This window comes from Nematolebias whitei, chromosome 15 (assembly GCF_014905685.2).
Source record: "Nematolebias whitei isolate Nwh7 chromosome 15, NemWhi1, whole genome shotgun sequence".
In the NCBI taxonomy this organism is placed as follows: Eukaryota; Metazoa; Chordata; class Actinopteri; order Cyprinodontiformes; family Rivulidae; genus Nematolebias; species Nematolebias whitei.
The window spans coordinates 23,813,702-23,833,483 of record NC_056512.1 but is presented as its reverse complement, the minus strand read 5'-3'; the positions used below and the strand labels follow the sequence as shown (position 1 = coordinate 23,833,483).

The window sequence follows — 19,782 nt, the reverse complement described above, 5'->3', positions numbered from 1 at the left end:
TATATTTGTCATACAACAAGTGACACGTACCCACGTGACTCACTACAGGAGCATATATTATGCTCCTACCATTTATCATACTACAAATAAGTCACAGGAAAAACTAAACTATTAGTTATTATTAAACTGCAAACGTGAAGAAACATGCAGCACTTCAAAAACAAAACTTAAACCGAAACTGGTTCTGTGGATTGGACCCCGTGTTACACCACACTCTGTGACCTGCAACAGTGCAACACCGCCCCCTACGGTCATACAGTGGTCACATAATATGACGTCACTACGGATACTCGACGTTACATTTTTAACCTCGATAGATGTTCTAGCAATCGATGTGTAGATTACTCGAGTACTCTGTTAATGCCCTAATTGCTATAAATTGGTTTCAATCTTATCTCTCTGACCGTCAGCACTTTGTCCAACTCAAGAACTTTAAATCAGTCCTCCGCATTTACTTCAGGTGTACCACAGGGTTCTGTTCTTGGTCATCTCCTGTTTATCATTTATCTTCTTCCACTTGGCCTTATCTTAAAAAAATTGGTATTAATTTTCACTGCTATGCAGATGACACCCAGCTCTACCACTCCACCAAGCCCAACACCACCCTTCCACCATCTTTCCTTTCAGACTGCCTCTGTGAAATCAAATTATGGTTTAATCAGAACTTTCTTAAACTGAACTCAAATAAAACAGAATTCCTCCTTGTTGGCACCAAGTCTACCTTATCCAAATGTAGTAGTTTCACAATTAAAGTTGATGATTCCACAGTTTCTGCCTCCATTACAGCTAAGAGTTTGGGTGTCATCCTTGATATCACATTATCTTTTGAATTTCATGTCAATAACATTACTCGGTCTGCAAATTTTCATCTTCGAAACATCAACCGTCTCCGTTCATTTCTTACCCCCACCAGCACAGCTATCCATATCAATGCTCAAGTCACCTCTCGACTAGACTACTGTAACTCCCTCCTCTCAGATCTTCCTCTCAAAATCATCCATAAACTTCAGCTTGTTCAAAACACTGCTGCCCGGGTAATCACTAGAACTACGTCGAAGGAACACATCACTCCTATCCTTAAAGATCTTCACTGGTTACACATAAAATATCAAATTGACTTTAAGATTCTCCTCCTCACTTTCAAAGCTCTCCATAACTTGGCACCTCTGTACCTCACTGATCTTCTTTGCTATTACACACCTGCCCGAAGTCTTGGCTCCTCCCTATCCATCTCTCTTGTTACACCTCCTGCCCGCTTAACAACCATGGGATCCAGAGCCTTCTCCAGCAAAGCCCCTCGTCTCTGGAACTCTCTTCCACAGCACATCCGTAATTCTGACTCTCTGCCCTCATTTAAATCTAACCTTAAAACTCACTTTTTCAAACTTGCTTATTCTGCTTAATGTCATTATGTATTTTATCATTATTAGCATTTGATTTTATTGATATTGTTTTATGTTTTTATCTTGTATTTCTTGTTTGATGACCTTGAGTGTTTTGAAAGGCGCCTTCAAATAAAATGTATTATTATTATTATTATTTGTCTAGTTCAGTCCTCACTGAGGGAACACTGCAGGTAATAATGTAATAATAATTTACACTCCATCGTTGGAAACATCCCATCATGCAGTCTAAACCAACACAGCAGGCTAGTGTATTTACTAATATTTTGCTAACAGACTTACAAGTGAATACTAATTTTGAACATGACAGTGAGCCATTAAAATTAGTCAAACCCACAGCTACGATCGCCTCGTCTTCCCTGTTCCCTCTGTCCTCTGTCCTTTTCAACCTTGAGCGTCTTCACCCCACATTATTTTGCTGCCGGTGCACCTGTCCTCATCTTAGTTCTTTAATTAAGACAGATATATTAAAGTGGCTCGTGCCAAAGTCCTGCTGCTGCTCTTGGCAAAGTTTTGTTGCCACAGAATTTTCTGGTACATCTGACCTGTCTCTCCCCTTCATGGATATCACTGACACTCGGTGCTTGTAAAGCCATATTAAATTGATAGATTAAATGTTAATCTGTTGCATCAAAACTTTGAATCCTAATTTATCCAGTGTCAAATACAGCTGAGGGGCTTTAAGCTTTAAAATAATCACCTCCATGCTAAGGAAAATGATCACACAATAAATTGGTGTTTGGGAACAGACTGAGCTTGGTTTTGTTCGATCCCGATGAGTTTTACTCTGTAAACTTTTTTACATTTTTTTATTCCTACAGCAAATTTATTCATGAAGAATCTTGATCTACAACAAGATTAGGTTTTAATCGAGCAACTGAGCTCTGATTAAGTTTTTAAATCTGTTTTCCACACCTGTTAACGTCGGTTTTGCTCAACTCTGATAAGAACTAATTTCTTGTTATTGCAACAAAATCCTACTATATTAAAATGATAAAAATAAACATATAAACTAAGCAGCTTGGTCCAGGGATATGCTGTTCCACCTGGCAAATAGTCCAGACCGCTTCATGCCCTAGCCATGACTTTGTCCGCACAGGAAGGATCTCTGGACCTGGTGGCTTGTTTACTACGCTGCAGGAGAAGTGATAAGCAGGTGTGAAAGATGACTGCTGAGTTTCTGCTGCTCTCCTGTTAGTTTTTTTTTTTTTTTTTTAACGGTAGAGGAGATTCTTCAAAGAATAAATTAATAATTTAATAGGTTTGTTTGGTTTTAGTGCTGGTGGCTAAGTTAAATGATCTATCCAACATTTTTCAGTCGGGTCATCTGGACAGTTTCCTTTTTTGAGCTGAAACGTTTCACATTCGATCCAGAAGGCTTCATCAGTCAAGGAAACACACAACACAAAACTGATTCTTCCCCCAACAGCTTACTCCAAAGTGGAACAAACCAGTTATGTTGGTGCTAAGATGGTCTCTTTGTCACGCCCCCCTCCTCCATTGACGGCCCTCTTCCTTGTTGACAGTCGTGTTAATATAACTGGTTTGTTCCACTTTGGAGTAAGCTGTTGGGGGAAGAATCAGTTTTTGTTTTGTGTTTCCTTGACTGATGAAGCCTTCCGGATCGAAGGTGAAACGTTTCAGCACACAAAAAAAGAAACTGTCCAGATGACCTGACTGAAAAATGTTGGATTGTATACCTGGATTATTGAGCATGGACTTTGATGAATCAGGATACTTAGAGTTTAAGGCCTTTACTGCACGATTCCACGTTTGGAACAGATATTTTTTTGTTTCAGTCTTGCTTTGTGGAACAGATTATGAACAAGCATTACTTTACTTGTGGTAGACAGCTCTTTGAATGACCTAATTTTGGAGAAGTGGTTTACTTCTGACAAAGTTGATGAGCAAACAGGTCAAAGACCAAAAAGAGGATTGGTGCCATCTTACAAAACAAGCCCAATCTCACAAAGTTCACTGCGGTTTACACAGAAGCTACTTTAAAAGCTTTTACATTGCTGTCATTTGCACCCTACATGGTTATTCTAGAAGAAATGTTTTGTTATTTCTGCTGGAAGTGCCCCTAAACTGAACCAGATATGCTGAAGCTAGCTGCTGCTGCCATTTGTGCCTGCAAATTACCACACAATTCAATGTAAATAACCCTGCAATGTGAAATGGATGGACATGTAAAAAACTTTTCTTAAAACTGCTTACATGAAACACTAAAAATATATTTTTATCTTGGATTAGCCCTTAGCTCATCAGTTTGGTTGTAATTTTACTGTATTTCTCTAAACTGCAGTTGTTCAAAGAGCTATCTATCAAAAGAAAGTTATTATAAGATTATGATCTCACAAAAAAAAAAAACACTTCAAAGGCCTGAACTTTCCTTTTAACATTCCCACAAAATATGAAAGAAGGAAAAATGTTTTGACGCAATATGCTAGCATTTAAAATGCATAAATTTTTCTGAAGATTCTGCATTTTTCACAGGGTTTTCCTCCAGTCTTTTAATGTTTCACCAATAGCAGGTTAACACGAGCAAAGAGAGAAAGCGGCAGATCGAGAAGATGCAGAACAGAAAACGGCAGAGCTTCATTCAGAGCATGTCCCTAAAATGTAACCTGCAACACTCATAGGAGACAAAACCAGAGCAGGTACCACACAGAGAGCCACAAAGAGGAGCTTGTGCGTCAAACAGTGACGGAGCTCAAAACAAAAAGCCTGCAAAAGAGAAAGTAGAGAGAGAGAGAGACGGAGAGCAGAGCATATTGCACTTTAATATAAGCAGGATTTGTTACTTTGAAGTGTTTCTCAGTGAAATGTTTTTGAGGCTCATTTTAAGGTGTTTTTTCCTGAGCTGCTGCTGCAATCAGCCTTTGTTTTCCAGTCACTGAGCAGAATAATGAGGTGGGATTGACTCTTTATTTTCTCAGCTACTTTGCACATTTACAACACATTGTCTTGGCCCTATTTTTTTCCCTTATTGCCCTGTAGTCTATTTATTATTTTCTTTTCTAGTCGGGTCCAGTCTAGTCTGGTTTTCCCATAGTTTGCCCTTTCATCTCTGTTGCGTCCGACAGTGGGGTCGAGCCTTCACATCTCTACGTGTTGCACCAGTAAACAGCCCACGTACAGTAGAGTCCATGTGTGAAGCTGTCCTTCTTCATCTTTGTCACTCTGTCCTTATCTGTCTGCAGCAATCAGATGCAGATTATGTTTCTGTGTTTGTGTCTTCATGAACATGTTGACACTTCTGTCCCTGCAGAATGCCTGATCATTAGAAAAAAGGATGCCACATACTGCGAGTTAGTATGTGTGTGTGTTGTCCTAGGGAAGATTGGAGGTCGTAGTCTGCAGTCCAGACAAGTGTCGCCACCACCCTCTGGATCTCGAGTCACTGTCTGAGCGTTTATCTGTTTGCGTACTGTGAAGCAATCAACAGCGTTCACATTATGTCATCAGCTCTGGTTTGTCAGCTTTTCTTTTTTCCCTACACAGCTGAGCTACCATTTTTGTTTGCAGTGAGGGTGGTTGTCGATAACAGTCAAGTTAATAATGGTTGAACTAACCCAGCGCAGACTGTAGAGTAATTTTATCATGACAGGAGAGCAACAATGATCTTAACGTTCACTTCATTTAATCCAGGACTTCTCACAAAGCACATCACTTACTGTTTTATCATATTCTTCTTGTTTTTATTTTATTTTATATCACTACTTTTATTTACTTTTCATTTTATATACTTTATATGACTGTTTATTGTTGTCTGTACCTCATCTGTGTTCTTTGTTTGAAACAGGTCTCTCTTGTGTGAGTCCTCGTGACTCAACGTGACTAACCTGTATAAATAAAGGTTGAATGAAAAAAAAGTGCTTATAAAAATCTTCTCAGTGTTTCTTTAAGACTTTCCGATGTTTTTTATTATTCTGAATTCTTGTACGATCCAAAGGTCTAAAAAAATATGTTTTGAAAATTAAACCTGATTATTGAGCTAATGGCTATTCAAGAAGACCAAAGTGGATTGTTGCCAGCTCCACGATTGTTCACCTGTGAACACTTATAGCAGTAGCAGCTAGCTCTAGCACTTGTGGGGCAGAATGGTAACCTTCTGCAGGAAGTCTGTAATCAGTCTACTAGAACAATTATACATTGTGAAATGGACAGAGATGAAAATGTTCATTAAAAAAGACCTTTATATGAACCACTCTTTAAAATTTGAGTCCTTTTGTTGGTAAACAGCAGCACTTCACTTTGGTCTTTGCTCGAAGTACAAATTAGCTTGTCAGTCCAGTCTGAATTAAGCTTTAATTGTCCAAACTTCGTATGTTCAAAATGATATCTACAACAGGAAAGATATTATTGTTTTTAACTTTTCTACAGAACCCCACTTAAAAAGACTAATGGCCTCATGTACAACGACTTACATGGATTTTCTACTGAAACATGGTGTACGTTTAAATTGAGAAAACAGCATGCGCACAAATAAATGAACGCATGAATCAAAGCACACCTTCTTTATACACCCCGATCAACGTGGAATTGAGCGCACATGAGGGAATACCAAACTCCTCCACTGACACCCCCCCATTTAAATATGCAAATATATTTAAATTTGACCTGCACCTGAGGAATCTCCTCTCTGCACTATCGAAAAGCATTTCATGGTAAAAAGAGGAACTTCATGGAATGTGTATTGGAGACGTTTCTAAATGAGGTAGAGGCACGTAAGAACAATCTGCTTGGCACTCTTTCCTCTGGCATTAGCACCAAGCACAAGAGGAGTGAGTGGGCCAATGTGTCCAAAGCTGTAAGTGCTGTGGGGTGAGAGCAGCGCACACCCACAGAAATTAAGAAAAAATAGTCAGATGTCAAGGTGGATGTGAGCGAAGGACAACTGCCCATCGCCACTTACATGAACTACACTGTTATTGTAAATGAATGCAGCAGTGCGCCGGAGAAAGGTTGATTTCACACTTTACACATGTGTTTTATTGACATAACTACTACACATACAGAAGCAATCAGGAGCTTGATAGAACACTTTGAAACTGTAGATTAACCAGCAAAAACAGGAAACCACTCACTTGAACCACTAACTAGTAATCCTGATACATGCTCAATAACCCAGGTAGAAAAATCCAAAAAAGTTCAATCTGGTCCTCTGGACATTCAAAAAACAAGAAAACAAAAAAGACAAAAAACAAAACAAAGCAAAAAAATGTAGAAACGTTTCGTCTCTCATCTGAGAGACTTCCTCAGTCTGAGGTGCTGTATTCAGCTCAGTCTCTTAAATAGCACCTTCTCAGAGTGGATCAACCAGTTTGCTGCTGACAACCAAAACCAGCTGCTCACATGGTCATGAAGGACCATCAGCCTAACAATGGATCATTAGCACACTGATGGCTGTTTACTATTCACAGGGGGTTGAGTGATACTAGCAATAACAGCATTGTAAGAGGGGGACAGTTGAACCCGGAGGCCTCCACCCCTGTTTAATGATGGACGATTTCTTTTCACAAAGATGGCCTCCTTTACTCTTCTCTCAAACCATCGTTCCTCTCTGTCCAGGATGTGAACATCTTCATCCCTGAAAGAGTGACCGCTGGCCTGGAGATGAGTGTAGACCGCAGAGTCCTGGCCTGATGATGTTGATCTTCTGTGCTGGGCCATCCTTTTGGCCAGTGGCTGTTTAGTTTCCCCAAAAGAATCCCAAAGATCCAGTCCCCCGGCACAAACAGAGTAATATTGTATATGCTGTTCAGTGTCAGGAGGGCTGTGTCTTACATCGGGGAAACTCAGACTCAGACTGAGGAAGTCTCTCGGATGAGACAAAACGTTTCTACATTTTTTTGCTTTGTTTTGTTTTTTGTCTTTTTTGTTTTCTTGTTTTTTGAATGTCCAGAGGACCAGATTGAACTTTTTTGGACTAACTAGTAATGATACGGTGAAGACAGGATGATACGTGGGGGCGCACAGGCTCCATGCGCATTAGGGGGATTAATATTAGGGCGATCAAATGAAATTACTCACTAAGAAGCCACCCATCCAGCTTGTAGTCTGTTCCCAACCAGGCTGTTGATTAGAATGAATGAATCGTGTGTTGAACCAGTCCATCTCGCCACCATGTTGGTGAGCTGCTTTTGAACATCACATATAATTTGCACATTTACTGAATGAAAATGCTTCCTGTTAAGATTAACATATTCATCCTGTGATGGTGCTTTTATAGCAATGTGTGCGCAGTCGATAGCTCAATCACATTAGGAAAACCAGCTGTCAATACAAATTGCACTTTAATGTTGGCCTGGTCATCTGCATTGTAGGGAACTTGATATACCTGGTAGACATATTGATAACTACATCTCTCCCAGCTGGCATGGCTCTGCTCAGGGTGGACTGGCACTGTCCCGATGGGTCTGCCAGCTCCCTCTGGAATGCCCCTGTTGCGGGAACCCCAGTGTGGTCAGCGGCTGTATGTGCACGGGCAGCGCACGGCTCTTTGCTGTGCCGTGTTCCAAGACCGACCGCAGATCCAAGTACAGTTCTAAAAGGACTGCCCTTGGAAGCCTAAAACAGTCGTCATTGTGGACCAGAAAATCCTCTCTGTCTCTAAATACTTGCTCTCTGCATATTGCACCATTTCTCTAATAAGACTAAAGTCGTTGTTTTTAAAGGTATTTTCTGCACCACTTTAACATGCTTTTATAGCCACTCATCTAATTTCATACATGTAAATTAATTAATGTATTAATTGTTCATTGTGTGTGTCCGCTGTGCACAATAATAGTTTTCACATCATTAGCAGCTTCCCTGTATCACCTCCAAGTGTCGCCAATGGACCAATAACCATAGAAACGTGCATACGCCAGCCATGAAGCTGGTGTTGAGCTGCAAACGTTTCCATCGTCATTTAATTCTTGATACATCTGAAGTTTTGTGCGAAAAAGGGCGTACGCACCCTTTGTACATGAGGCCCTGAGCGCTCTTGTTAAGCTAAAAGCTACTTCTGTAAAAGAACAGCAGCAAGTGATGAAACACAGTTTTTAAATTATTATTTTTTGTGGAAAACAGGTTTCAAGTCCTCTTGATCGTCTTTGAAGGTGAATTTATTTATTTACTAAGCTTTGTACTATAAATTTTGGTTAGGTTAAATCAACTTAATGGAAACATTGCTTATTTATTTATCTGCAAGTATAGGTGGTAATGATGTTTGTTTTTTTAATCCAGCCTTGTATTTCTGCAGAGGAAAGTTTTCTCTATAGATTTTATATTGAAATCTCTTTTTGGTGTAATTTCTCTCGTACATGCATTAAACACCAAATCTCTGTAATAAATTCCAGGTAACAGAACCATTAGAGGAAGGTAAAAATCAGGTGTCCTTCTTGCTAATTTAATATTAGCATTTAACATTCCCATCATGGCTGCTTGATCTGGTGTAATGTTAAAGTCAGGAATCATACTGAGCATTGAATGATGGCCCATGATCACATCCAACTTGCTTGTTCATCTATTTCTTATTCATCCTGACATTCATATGGAAATACAGCATTCCCTGTCTTTCCCGTTAGTATTCAGTGTTAGTATATCCAATGGTATACAGTCGGTGCATATTGGCATGTCTGTCCCACTCACCTGGAGCCTTGAGCGAGGTGTACTTGTTGAAACCAATTCCCAGGTTGTTGTGAGGGTGAGACAAGGCCATGGCCGGTCCCAGCGGGGATAAAGCTGCATTGTTCAAGTGGTTGTGATCTAACAGAAACAGAGAAAACAGAGAGGGGGTTTTCTCTAGAGGAAGCAACTGCATTGCAAAATGTTAGGAAAGTGCACTTCTCTCCAATTCTGATCTCATGTGCCTTTTTTTTCTTCTCTTGAATGAATCACCTTTACTTCAGACCCAGAATGCAAAGTCAAACATTAACAAATCTGTTATTTTGTAGGAAGACTGCAGGTGTGAAAACATTTATGCATCTCTAGACTCCCTAATGGCATCAATTTGTCACCTTAAAAATAACAAATGTGAAGCATTTGCTTGTGCAGGTTACCCAGGATTGATGTAAGCACTATCCAACAAAAGCTGACAGTTTGAGTCCAAGCAGGCGTAGCAGATTAGAAAACTTAACCCCCAAAACCCAAAGCTGGACTATATAGTCACATTTATCATCTCTGTATAAACTATTCATTCAAACAGATTGAAATAAAGTATATTGATGATATCAAAGATTTGACATAAAACATACTATATACATAAAATGACAGTTAACCCATTGACCATCCGTAGAGGCTGATAACTGCAAATAAAACAAGTGTCAAGATTTTTAGTGTTTTAGTTAGTTGAGAAACCTGCTTGAATTCAGAATCAATGTCAAGAAAACATGCTCATCTGTGCAGATAATATCTGTGAGAGTACAATTTTGTGTCCTACTTTTGCAATAGAAAAATCTACGCTCATCATTAGGCAAACCAGTTTAAATGCTTGTTCACACAGATGGCTAATCAGCCAATCACAGGACAGAAACGTGGTGAAGATGTGGAGAGAACTTGTCAAAGTTTAAACTGAGCATCAGAATGGGGAAGAAAGGGGAATAAAGAGACTTTGAATGTGGTGTGGTTGTTAGTGGCAGATGGGTTGGCCTGAGTATTTCAGAAAATGCTGATTGACTGGGATTTTCATGCACAACCATTTCTAGAGTTTGCAGTGAATGGTAAAAAAAAAAAAGAAGTAAATATCCAGTGAGCGACATTTGTGTGGACTAATATGCTTTGTTGATCTCAGTGGGGCATGGGGAAGCTTGATCCAAGATGATAAAAAGACAAAAGTAGCTCAAGCAACCACGTTTGAACCAAGGTACCCTTATGCAAATGAACCTTGACGCAGGGCTACAGTTGCAGAAGACCACACTAGAGGCTAGGCTTGTCACTGTCACAATAACAAATTTTGCTGGACGATTAATTGTTACAGAAATTATTGTGATAAATGATAATATTGTTTGAAATTTGACAATAATTAGTAATTATTGTCAAATTTAAGAAGAAATGTTGGTTAACTTGTTTTGCGTGTAGTACCTTTTTTTGACCACCAGTCAAGTATAAGTATAAGACTGTTAGAACTGAAGGATGGATAGTGAGGGAGTGAGCGTGTCTCTTTAAGAAAATGGGAGAGAGGCACCTTTACATGACATGGGCTATCTCTCCTTTCGTATTTATTTTTTTTTTTTCAGTTTTCAAAATGCCGGACGCTCATTGTTGATTGAGCTCTTTAGCATAGCATTTTTCACACAAAGCTTTTAATTAAAAAAATCAGTAAACAAGTTCTCAGCTTCTTTTTGCAGAGAAAAACAACTTTTTACACGAGGCACGGGTTTCAACCATGAATTTTGGAGCTTGGACAAGATGGAGGCTTTTTCCCGAGGTTGGCCTGTTAGCTTAGCTTCTTAGCTTAGCTGCTTTTAATGATCCAAAAACGTGATTTTGGACGGTTAAAACAGATTTTAAAGAGAGAAGAGAAAGGGAGGGCTCAGTAGGGCTGGGCCACATCATATAGTTTATGATAATACCGGTAAAAAAAGCTCGCCTGGGCAAAAAAATAATATCATGATATGCTAATTTCATGACATAATACTTCTGGGCACCCCGCCCCCTTTAACAGAACCGTGTGCGCCCAACGACCAAACCGAATTGCGCACACACACCCCTTCCACCTGTCGGTACTGGTGTGACGTTAAATAGTTGCACGCAATACAAACTAAAAAGCTAAAAACAAACAACGCGCAGCTCGGCTGTCTCTCCATCCAGCTCTAAACTGCAGGTACAGACAGCTCAACTGTCTCTCCCCTCACCCCGCTCTAAGCTGACACTCGTCTTTTTTCTCTCTCTCCGCACCCAGCTCTGAGCTGCCGGTGCAGGCTGCGTCTCCTCCGCTCTAAACTGCCGTACAAGCATGCACAGGTCTGTATCTTGAGTTCCACAGTCCATGGACCAAGAACAGAGTCAGGTGATCAGAGACAGAGCATCAGAGAAATGGATCATTCCTGCAGGAACAGAGGAAGCTGAACCACCACAAGCTTCAGGGCCAGCTGATCACCTCGTTACACGTTCTGGAAGTTATAGCTCATTTAAAGGCAACATGTTTTTGTTGTTTGTTACATTTATGCTCAACAGATCTTAAACTTTCATTTTATTTTATTTAGTTATTTTGGGAAACTTCACATGCACTTTAGTTTTTGTGGTAGATTTATTGATCTATATTTTGTGCAGACTTTTTCAATTTAAATAACAGAAGGATCTTTTTTTATTTTTATACTTGGAGACTGAACACTTTACTAAATAAAATAATTTCAGTAAAATTACCCCTTGTTTTTTAAATTTTGTATAATAATGCAAAACAACATGTTAAGTTAATTTAGTCAAATAACTATGATTTCTGTTTTTTTTTGTTATATCACGAAATATATCGTTATCGTCAGAATGCTCTGAAATATCACAATATAATATTTGAGCCATATCGCCCACACCTAGGGGTCAGTGAAGAGCACCAGAGTTGAGCCTTTTGTCATTCAGTGTCTTCAGTAGAAAGAGAGATACACAAAAAAATGATAAAGCCGATAAATGAAAATGAGGTCGATAATTTTCATTTATCATGCGATTAACTGATTTAATGGTTAACACGACAGGCCTACTAGAGGCCACTCCTGTCAGCTAAAAACTGGAAAATAAAACTACAATTTGTACAGGCTGACCAAAATTTGACAATATAAGATCGGAAATATATTGCCTGGTCTGATAAATCTCGATTCAGTGTTCTCCCAGAGTCACCAGATCTCAATCCAGTCGAGCACCTTTGGGAAGTGTTGAAACAGTAAATTACCATCATGGATGTGCAATTGAAAAATCTGTGATAACATGTTAATATGAACCAAACAATCTGAGGAGTGTTTCAACTTGTTCAATCTATGCCACAAAGAATTAAGGCAGTTCTGCAGGCAAAAGGGGGTCCAGCTCGTACAGTCAACATGTACCTAATAAAGTGTCTCACAGAAGATTCTGATTGGAAGAATGTCCGCATCATTTAAACCTGTATTAAGACTTTTAAATAAATTCCCCAACTATTTGGCAATTATTATGTTGGATGCCCTTCCTAACAAAACCTAAGCTCTAACCTGCATCCTCAGGATCACAAGACTGCAGCACTGACCAATGAGATACCACGGCCCACACACAAGAACATGTTTTTTTTAAATTAGCCTCATGTATAATTAGCAGCACAGTTCGCTGATCGCACTCAGAAATCTGCAACAAAAAATTCTCCCATTAATGTGTAATTTGGAGTCAACAAACTGACAGTCACAGCTCAGGCACAACATCACCGCTGTCTACCACAGGTAAGATACTTACTACTCATCGGAGCTCCACAAACACAACTTCACCATCCTTGTCAAGGTGCAAGGTGGTACATATGTTTAGAAGACAGGGAAACTTTAATATATTTGAAACCAAAAGCAAAGTTTCACATGTTTACCAGAAGAACCACTTCTGTACATGAATGAGTATTTTTCTGAGCCGCACCTTTAAATACAGAAATAAAATCCTTATTTTTCTGTGTGCTCACAACATTTTCAACCTTAAAATGCCCTTTGGCCTGTTGAATAAACTGGGTCACTTCTCTCCAAAGCGTCATCTCCCCAGATGTATAAAACGCAAATCAGATGGTTTCCAGTAGGGGAAGAAGTTGCAAATGCAGTTTCACACACACATGCATCATAAACGCACAAACCTAACCCCCACTGTGTTCACTAGCCCCACAATAACCGAGACGCATCAGTGAAAATCAAGCAAGGGGGTGGTGCAAGTATAGAAATGCCAGGCAGAAAAATCAACAGAGCAAGGAATGTGACACCAGCAATGACTGATTGAATTAGAAATAGATCTTCACTTGCCGGTGCAGTTGATACGCAGCAGTGACACAGTGTGTGTGCAGCGCGTTGTGAAGGGGAGGCCCAACTGCGTGATGCAATTTCAGCCTCACGTCGCTTTCTGAGTGCACTCAAAATGTGACACAGAAATTTAACGTTGCGTAACTTTCACTCAACCCCCAAAATAAAAAAATAAAATGAAACTTGTCCGTGCACGTTTAGAGCAATAGTTTCCCTCTTCGGGTGTTCTTCTAGAAAGTCAACAGTGGAAATAATTAAATTGTGAAGAAGAGTGAGGAACGATGAGTTGAAAGCAGAGATGGACAGGGAATAAAATGCCAGCTAATTGATGGAAAGGTCTCTGGCTGGTCTCCAGTTTGACCACAGGGCTGTTCCCAGCCACCAGAGAAAGAGAGACACAGTTTGTTGTGTTATTACATCATGGATGTTGTAAAGAACAAAGCAGTTACGTTTGCCTTTATTTCACTTTTTATGGAACGTGCTTTGATAGTGCTATACCTGATAACAATCATGATTATAAAAATCACTAAATGGATCAGATAGCATGGGACTTTTTATTTTTTATTTATTTAGAGTAACTCTTGAGTAAAACTTTTGCCTTTGAAATAATTAGAGATTACTAATAGATTATTGCCTATTAGAGATAAAGTTAGAGAGGCCAGACTGAGACGGTTTGGACATGTCCAGAGGAGGGACAGTGGGTATATTGGTAGAAGGATGTTAGAAATGCAGCTGCCAGGAAAAATACAAAGAGGTGATAAGTTAGAGAGGGCATGGAGGTAGTTGGAGTGAGGACAGAGGATGCAGAGGACAGAGCTGGAGGAGGATGACTCGCTGTGGAGACCCCTGAAGAGGGAAAAGATGAAAGAGATAAAGTGGATTCATGAGCATAATCTGCCTTTCAAGTCTAAAACACAGAGCATATTACAGGGTAGGAGACTTTCCCAATAATCTTATATTTTATTAGTACTGTGAAAAGTATGAAAATATTTCAGAAAGCCTTTTTTACCAAAAAAGCTTAGTGTTTAAACTTGCTGCTTTTTATATGCTCGTCGAAACAGGACATGTTATGGTATGGTCTCTGCCTCGTCGGTATTTTTTCTTCTTCGGCACAAAACTTTTTATCTGCTTAAGATAATTTAATGGAACTTCATACACATATGCATAATCCCTAGATGTTGTGTTGCATATGTTTTTCATCACACCAGCTCAAAGGTCAAGGTCACACATCAAGGTCAAATGTTACACAAGGTCTTTGATTTTTATTGTCATTCACATCACATGTCGTACATGTGGTGGAACGAAACTATGCACACAGGGTCCCAGTTACATCCAACAAAAATACAAATTGTAAAGAAAAACATTAGTAAGATCCAAGACATGAACTAAGAATATATACTACATATAGATCTGAAGCTCTCTACCATGACCTCTCTATGTGACTTTAAAACCCTGTTAAGTACCTGGCAAAAGCCAATGCAGACATGTTCCTCTTTTTAGTTTTCTAAATGGCCTTGTGATCCAACTGTTTTTTGCAGCTATTCCTCTTGATTGTCCATTTGGTTGCTATTTTGTTTCAATTTGTTAAAAAAGAAAAAGAAAAAAGAGAAACACATTTGTATGCCTATTTTATGACTGTCTATTGTTGTCGTTGTTATCCATTGTTGTCATCATTCTTTGTTAAGAAATCAGGTCTCTCTTGTAGAGTCCTCAAGGCTCAATGGGATTAACCTGTCTAAATAAAGGTTGAATGAATGATTGTCCAGGCCATTGCCATAGATTGCTGTATTGGCGTATAATATATTTTTCGATGGTCATATGTGGTGCTCTTTTGATTCATGTTAAGTATAAGGCAGCAAACATGAAGTTATGATCATCCTATTAATACATTCTGCATCAGCTGGACTGAACATTTTGAGAAGATCTGAATCAATATTGCAGATTCAGATAGACATGCAGTATTTGTGTGGCCCCTTTAGAAGAAGTTTAATTTTTTAGCACATCAAGTCATCATGTATGAACATTCTGGTAAATTTAGTGTAAATACATTATCAAGGATTGAAACACATGAATAACTACAATGTAAATGCATCCAGCATACCTTAAAGATGCCAGTATTTTAAATTAAGTTCATCATATTAAGACATGTTCATGATGTCACACAATCTGTTTGCACATAAAGTGCATGTAGTGCACGAATCCTGGCTACTACAACTCCAAATATTAGCTTAATATTTGTAAACCTGATTGAATTACCTTCATTTTTGTGTTTGCTGAGGTTGAATATAAAGTGGCGGTCATCTTGAATCAAGTCCACAAGTCAGCCAGTTGTAGCTTTATAGCCAATCATTACTGTCTGAGTAGTAGTTCATGAGATATTTTGCTAACACAACAAACAAACAAACAAACAAACAAAACACGCATACAGGCACTTACATTACACCCCAGTCAATATGTGGGTAAAATAGCTCTGATATGTTTTTTTTTTAACTACGTAATCACAGCAATAGTGTGCATGTGCGAAGGGGACTGCTGCATCAATTTTCCTCAAATCTCAGGTGACGTTCACACTCCAGGTCTTAATGCACAGTTCAGATTTTTTTTTTTGCTCAGATCCATTTTTGTGTGTGTAGTCAATAGCCATTCACATTATCATTAAAATTTGACCTCCATCAGACTCCAGTGTGAACTGTTTACAGTTCTGAGGTGACCTGCATGTGCAGAAGAAAATGTGACATCACCCACAGAATGACGTGCAGGGAGGGAAATAATGGATGCTACACTTGTTAGCATGTGCAATCAAAACGGATTAAATTATTACCTGACATGCTTGTTTGGTCCATGTTTACATATGACATTGCCTCTTGACGGATACTACAGTGCAGCGTTGTATTTTTGGAACTGGAGAGATGTACTGAAGGTAGAAACTAACTCAGATATAAGTGACTGATGAAATGCAACATTAACGTTCAGACTGAGGCCAGACTGAAAAACATTGGATATGTATCTGATTTAGTACCACAGGAAGAAGACATGGGTTGAATTAAAAAGAATTTTGAATTTGTCACATTCTGACTGTCATGAAAAAAATCTGATATGGGTTGCATTTGCCTGCAGTGTGAATGTAGCCTCAGCTTGGCAAGTAAAACTGGTACAACACAAACCCTCATCTATGGTCATGAGCTGTGAGTTGTGACCAAAAGAATGAGATCAAGGGTACAGGCGACTGAAATGAGTTTTCTCCACAGGGTGTCTGGGCGCTCCCTTAGAGATAGGGTGAGAAACTCGGTCATCCGGGAGGGACTCAGAGTAGAGCCACTGCTTCTCCACATCAAGAGGAGCCATTTGAGGTGGGTCAGGCATCTGGTTAGGATACCTCCCGGACGCCTCCGTGGTGAGGTGTTCCGGGCATGTCCCACTGGGAGGAGACCCAGAGGAAGACCCAGGACACACTGGAGGGACAGTTCCTCGGCTGGCCTGGGAACGCCTTGGGATTCCCCTGATGGAGCTGGCCCAAGTGGCTGGGGAGAGGGAAGTCTGGGCCTCCCTACTTAGGCTGCTACCCCTGCGACCAGACCTTAGATAAGTGGAAGAGAATGGATGGATGTATGGATGGATGTATGGATGGATGTATGTATGTATGGATGGATGGGTGGATGGATGGATGGGTGGAAAAATGGGTGGATAAATGGGTGGATAAATGGGTGGATAAATGGATGGATGGACGAGTCAGTCTTTTTATTCAAAGGTGTTGATTTTAAGGACCCATAATGCCGACATAAAGGTAGAATACTAATAGAAAACTGAAAAATCTTTAATAGAAATAAAAAGCTGACGAGGCAGCCAAAAACAATAACCCAGAATCCAGAGAAAGAATAAGAGTCATAATGAAAGCAAAGCTAAAAGGCTGAAGCAACAGTGACGATTTAGGACTGTTTGCTGGGAGGGGTGATTGCTGAATGAGTGCAGGTGTGGTTTATGAGTTGATGTGACTGGCAAAGAGGACTGTGGGAAACAATGGCAGCTGAAGCAAATAAACATACTGAAAACAAGAGAAAACATGAACTTTCACAACTGAATTTGTACCAGAATCAAACCCCCCCAAACTGTGGGTAGGAACGTAGATCGGCCGGTAAATTAAGAGCTTCGCTTTTTGACTCAGCTCTCTCTTCACCACAACATACCGATACAGCACCCGCTTCACTGCCGACGCTGCACCTATCCGCCTATTGAACTCACGCTCCATTTTTCCCTCATTTGTGAACAAAACCCCAAGATACTTAAACTTCTCCACTTGGGGCAGGACCTCCTCCCCGACATGGAGAGGGCACTCTACCCTTTTCCGGCTCAAGACCATGGCCTCGGATTTGGAGGAACTGATCCTCATCCTGGCCGTGTCACACTTGGCTGCGAACCGCCCCAGCAAAAACTGTAGATCACGATCTGATGAAGCCAATAGGACCACATCAACAGCAAAAAACAGAGAAGCGATCCAAAGGCCACCAAAACGCATCCCCTCAACACCATGGCTGCACCTAGAAATTCTGTCCATAAAAGTTATGAACAGAATCGGTGATAAAGGGCAACCTTGGCAGAGGCCAACTCTCACTGGGAACGAGCCCGACTTATTGCCGGCAATGTGGTCCAAGCTCTGACACCGGTCGTACAGGGACCTAACAGTCTGTATCAAAGGGCTTGGTACCCCATACTCCTGGAGTACCCTCCACAGGGCTCCTCGAGGGACGCGGTCGAACGCCTTCTCCAAGTCCACAAAGCACATGCAGACTGGTTGGGCAAACTCCCCCGCACCCTCCAGGATTCTGCTGAGGGTGTAGAGCTGGTACAGTGTTCCACGACCAGGACACAAACCGCACTGCTCCTCCTCGATCTGAGGTTTGACTATCCGATGGATCCTCCTCTCTAGAACCCCCGAATAGACCTTACCAGGGAGGCTTAAGAGCGTGATCCCTTGTAGTTGGAACACACTCTACGGTCCCCCTTTTTGAATAGGGGGACCACCACCCCAGTCTGCCAATCCAGGGGAACTGCTCCCGATGTCCACGCAAAATTGCAGAGTCGTGTAAGCCAACACAACCCCACAACATCCTGAGCCTTAAGGAAGTCCGAGCAAATCTCATCCACCCCAAGGGCCCTACCACCGAGGAGCTTTTTAACCACTCGATGACTTCAGCACCAGAGACTGGAGAGCCCGACCCAAAGTCCCCAGGCTCGCTTCCTCGGTGGAAGACGTGCCAGTGGGATTGAGGAGGTCTTCGAAGTATTCTGCCCACCGACCTACAACATCCCGAGTTGAGGTCAGCAGCACACCACCTCCACTACAAATAGTGTTGGTGGCGTACTGCTCCCCCCCGAGATGCCGGATGGTGGACCAGAATCACCTCAAAGTCGTACGGAAGTCATTCTCCATGGCCTCTCCGAACTCCTCCCATGCCCGAGTTTTTGCCTCAACGACCACCCAAGTCACATGCCACTTGGACTGCTGGTACCCATCAGCTGCTTTCGGGGTCCCACAGGCCAAAAAGGCCCAATAGGACTCCTTCTACAGTCTGACAGTATCCCTCACCGCCGGTGTCCACCACCATGTTCGAGGGTTACCACCGCGACAGGCACGACAACCTTGTGGTCACAGCTCTGATAAGCCACCTCAATGATAGAGGCGCGGAACATGGCCCACTCGGACTCAATGTCCCCCGCCTCCCACGGAACATGTTCAAAGCTCTCCCGGAGGTGGGAGTTAAAGCTCCGTCTCACGGGAGACTCTGCCAGACGTTCTCAGTGGTCCCTCACAATACGTTTGGGTCTGCCAGGTCTGACCGGCATCCTCCCCCACCATCAGAGCCAACTCACCACCAGGTAGTGGTCAGTGGACAGCTCCCCCACTCTCTTCACCCGAGTGTCCAAGATATGCGGCCGCAGATCAGATGAGATGACAACAAAGTCGATCATTGAACAGCAGCCTAGGGTGTCCTGGTGCCAAGAGAACATATTACTGATTTAAAAAAAATTAAATCAACACCTTCCTGGCATGGAGGTCAACATGTTTGTTAATTTGTTTTAATGAGGACTAGGCCCGATTCTAGACAGAGATATTAAGGGTTATTAGGGTTAACATTGAAGTTGTGCTTTTTGCTCTCTGGATTGTAGTGTTTTTTGGTGCACATAATATATGTATATATGCATATTTCTGTTTTAGGACACCTTGTTCATTTTCTAAAAATTCTGCCTACCAGCCTGCGTTTATGACTCATTCAAGCAGCTTGCTGTCGTAGTCTCTTTATTTGAATGCCAGCATATGACTGTGGTACTTCAATTCGGGAGGAATAAAATTCTTCCTTGTGTTCTGCAATCTTGAATAAATTCTCTCCAAATGTCCTACATTTTCCCTGCTTGTGCGTTCATTTGTGTGTTTTTGATGCATCATT

At 41.0% G+C, this 19,782-nt stretch overlaps 1 protein-coding gene across 1 annotated transcript in view; it reads right to left on the bottom strand.

Moving 5' to 3' along the window:
- Nucleotides 1–19,782, bottom strand: part of LOC119422149 (protein shisa-8) — a 173,327-nt gene that overhangs the window by 18,320 nt on the left and 135,225 nt on the right. The window contains exon 4 of the mRNA XM_037689505.1: nt 9,042–9,158. Within this exon, the coding sequence (XP_037545433.1) occupies nt 9,042–9,158 (117 nt within the window). The remainder of the gene's footprint in view (nt 1–9,041; nt 9,159–19,782) is intronic.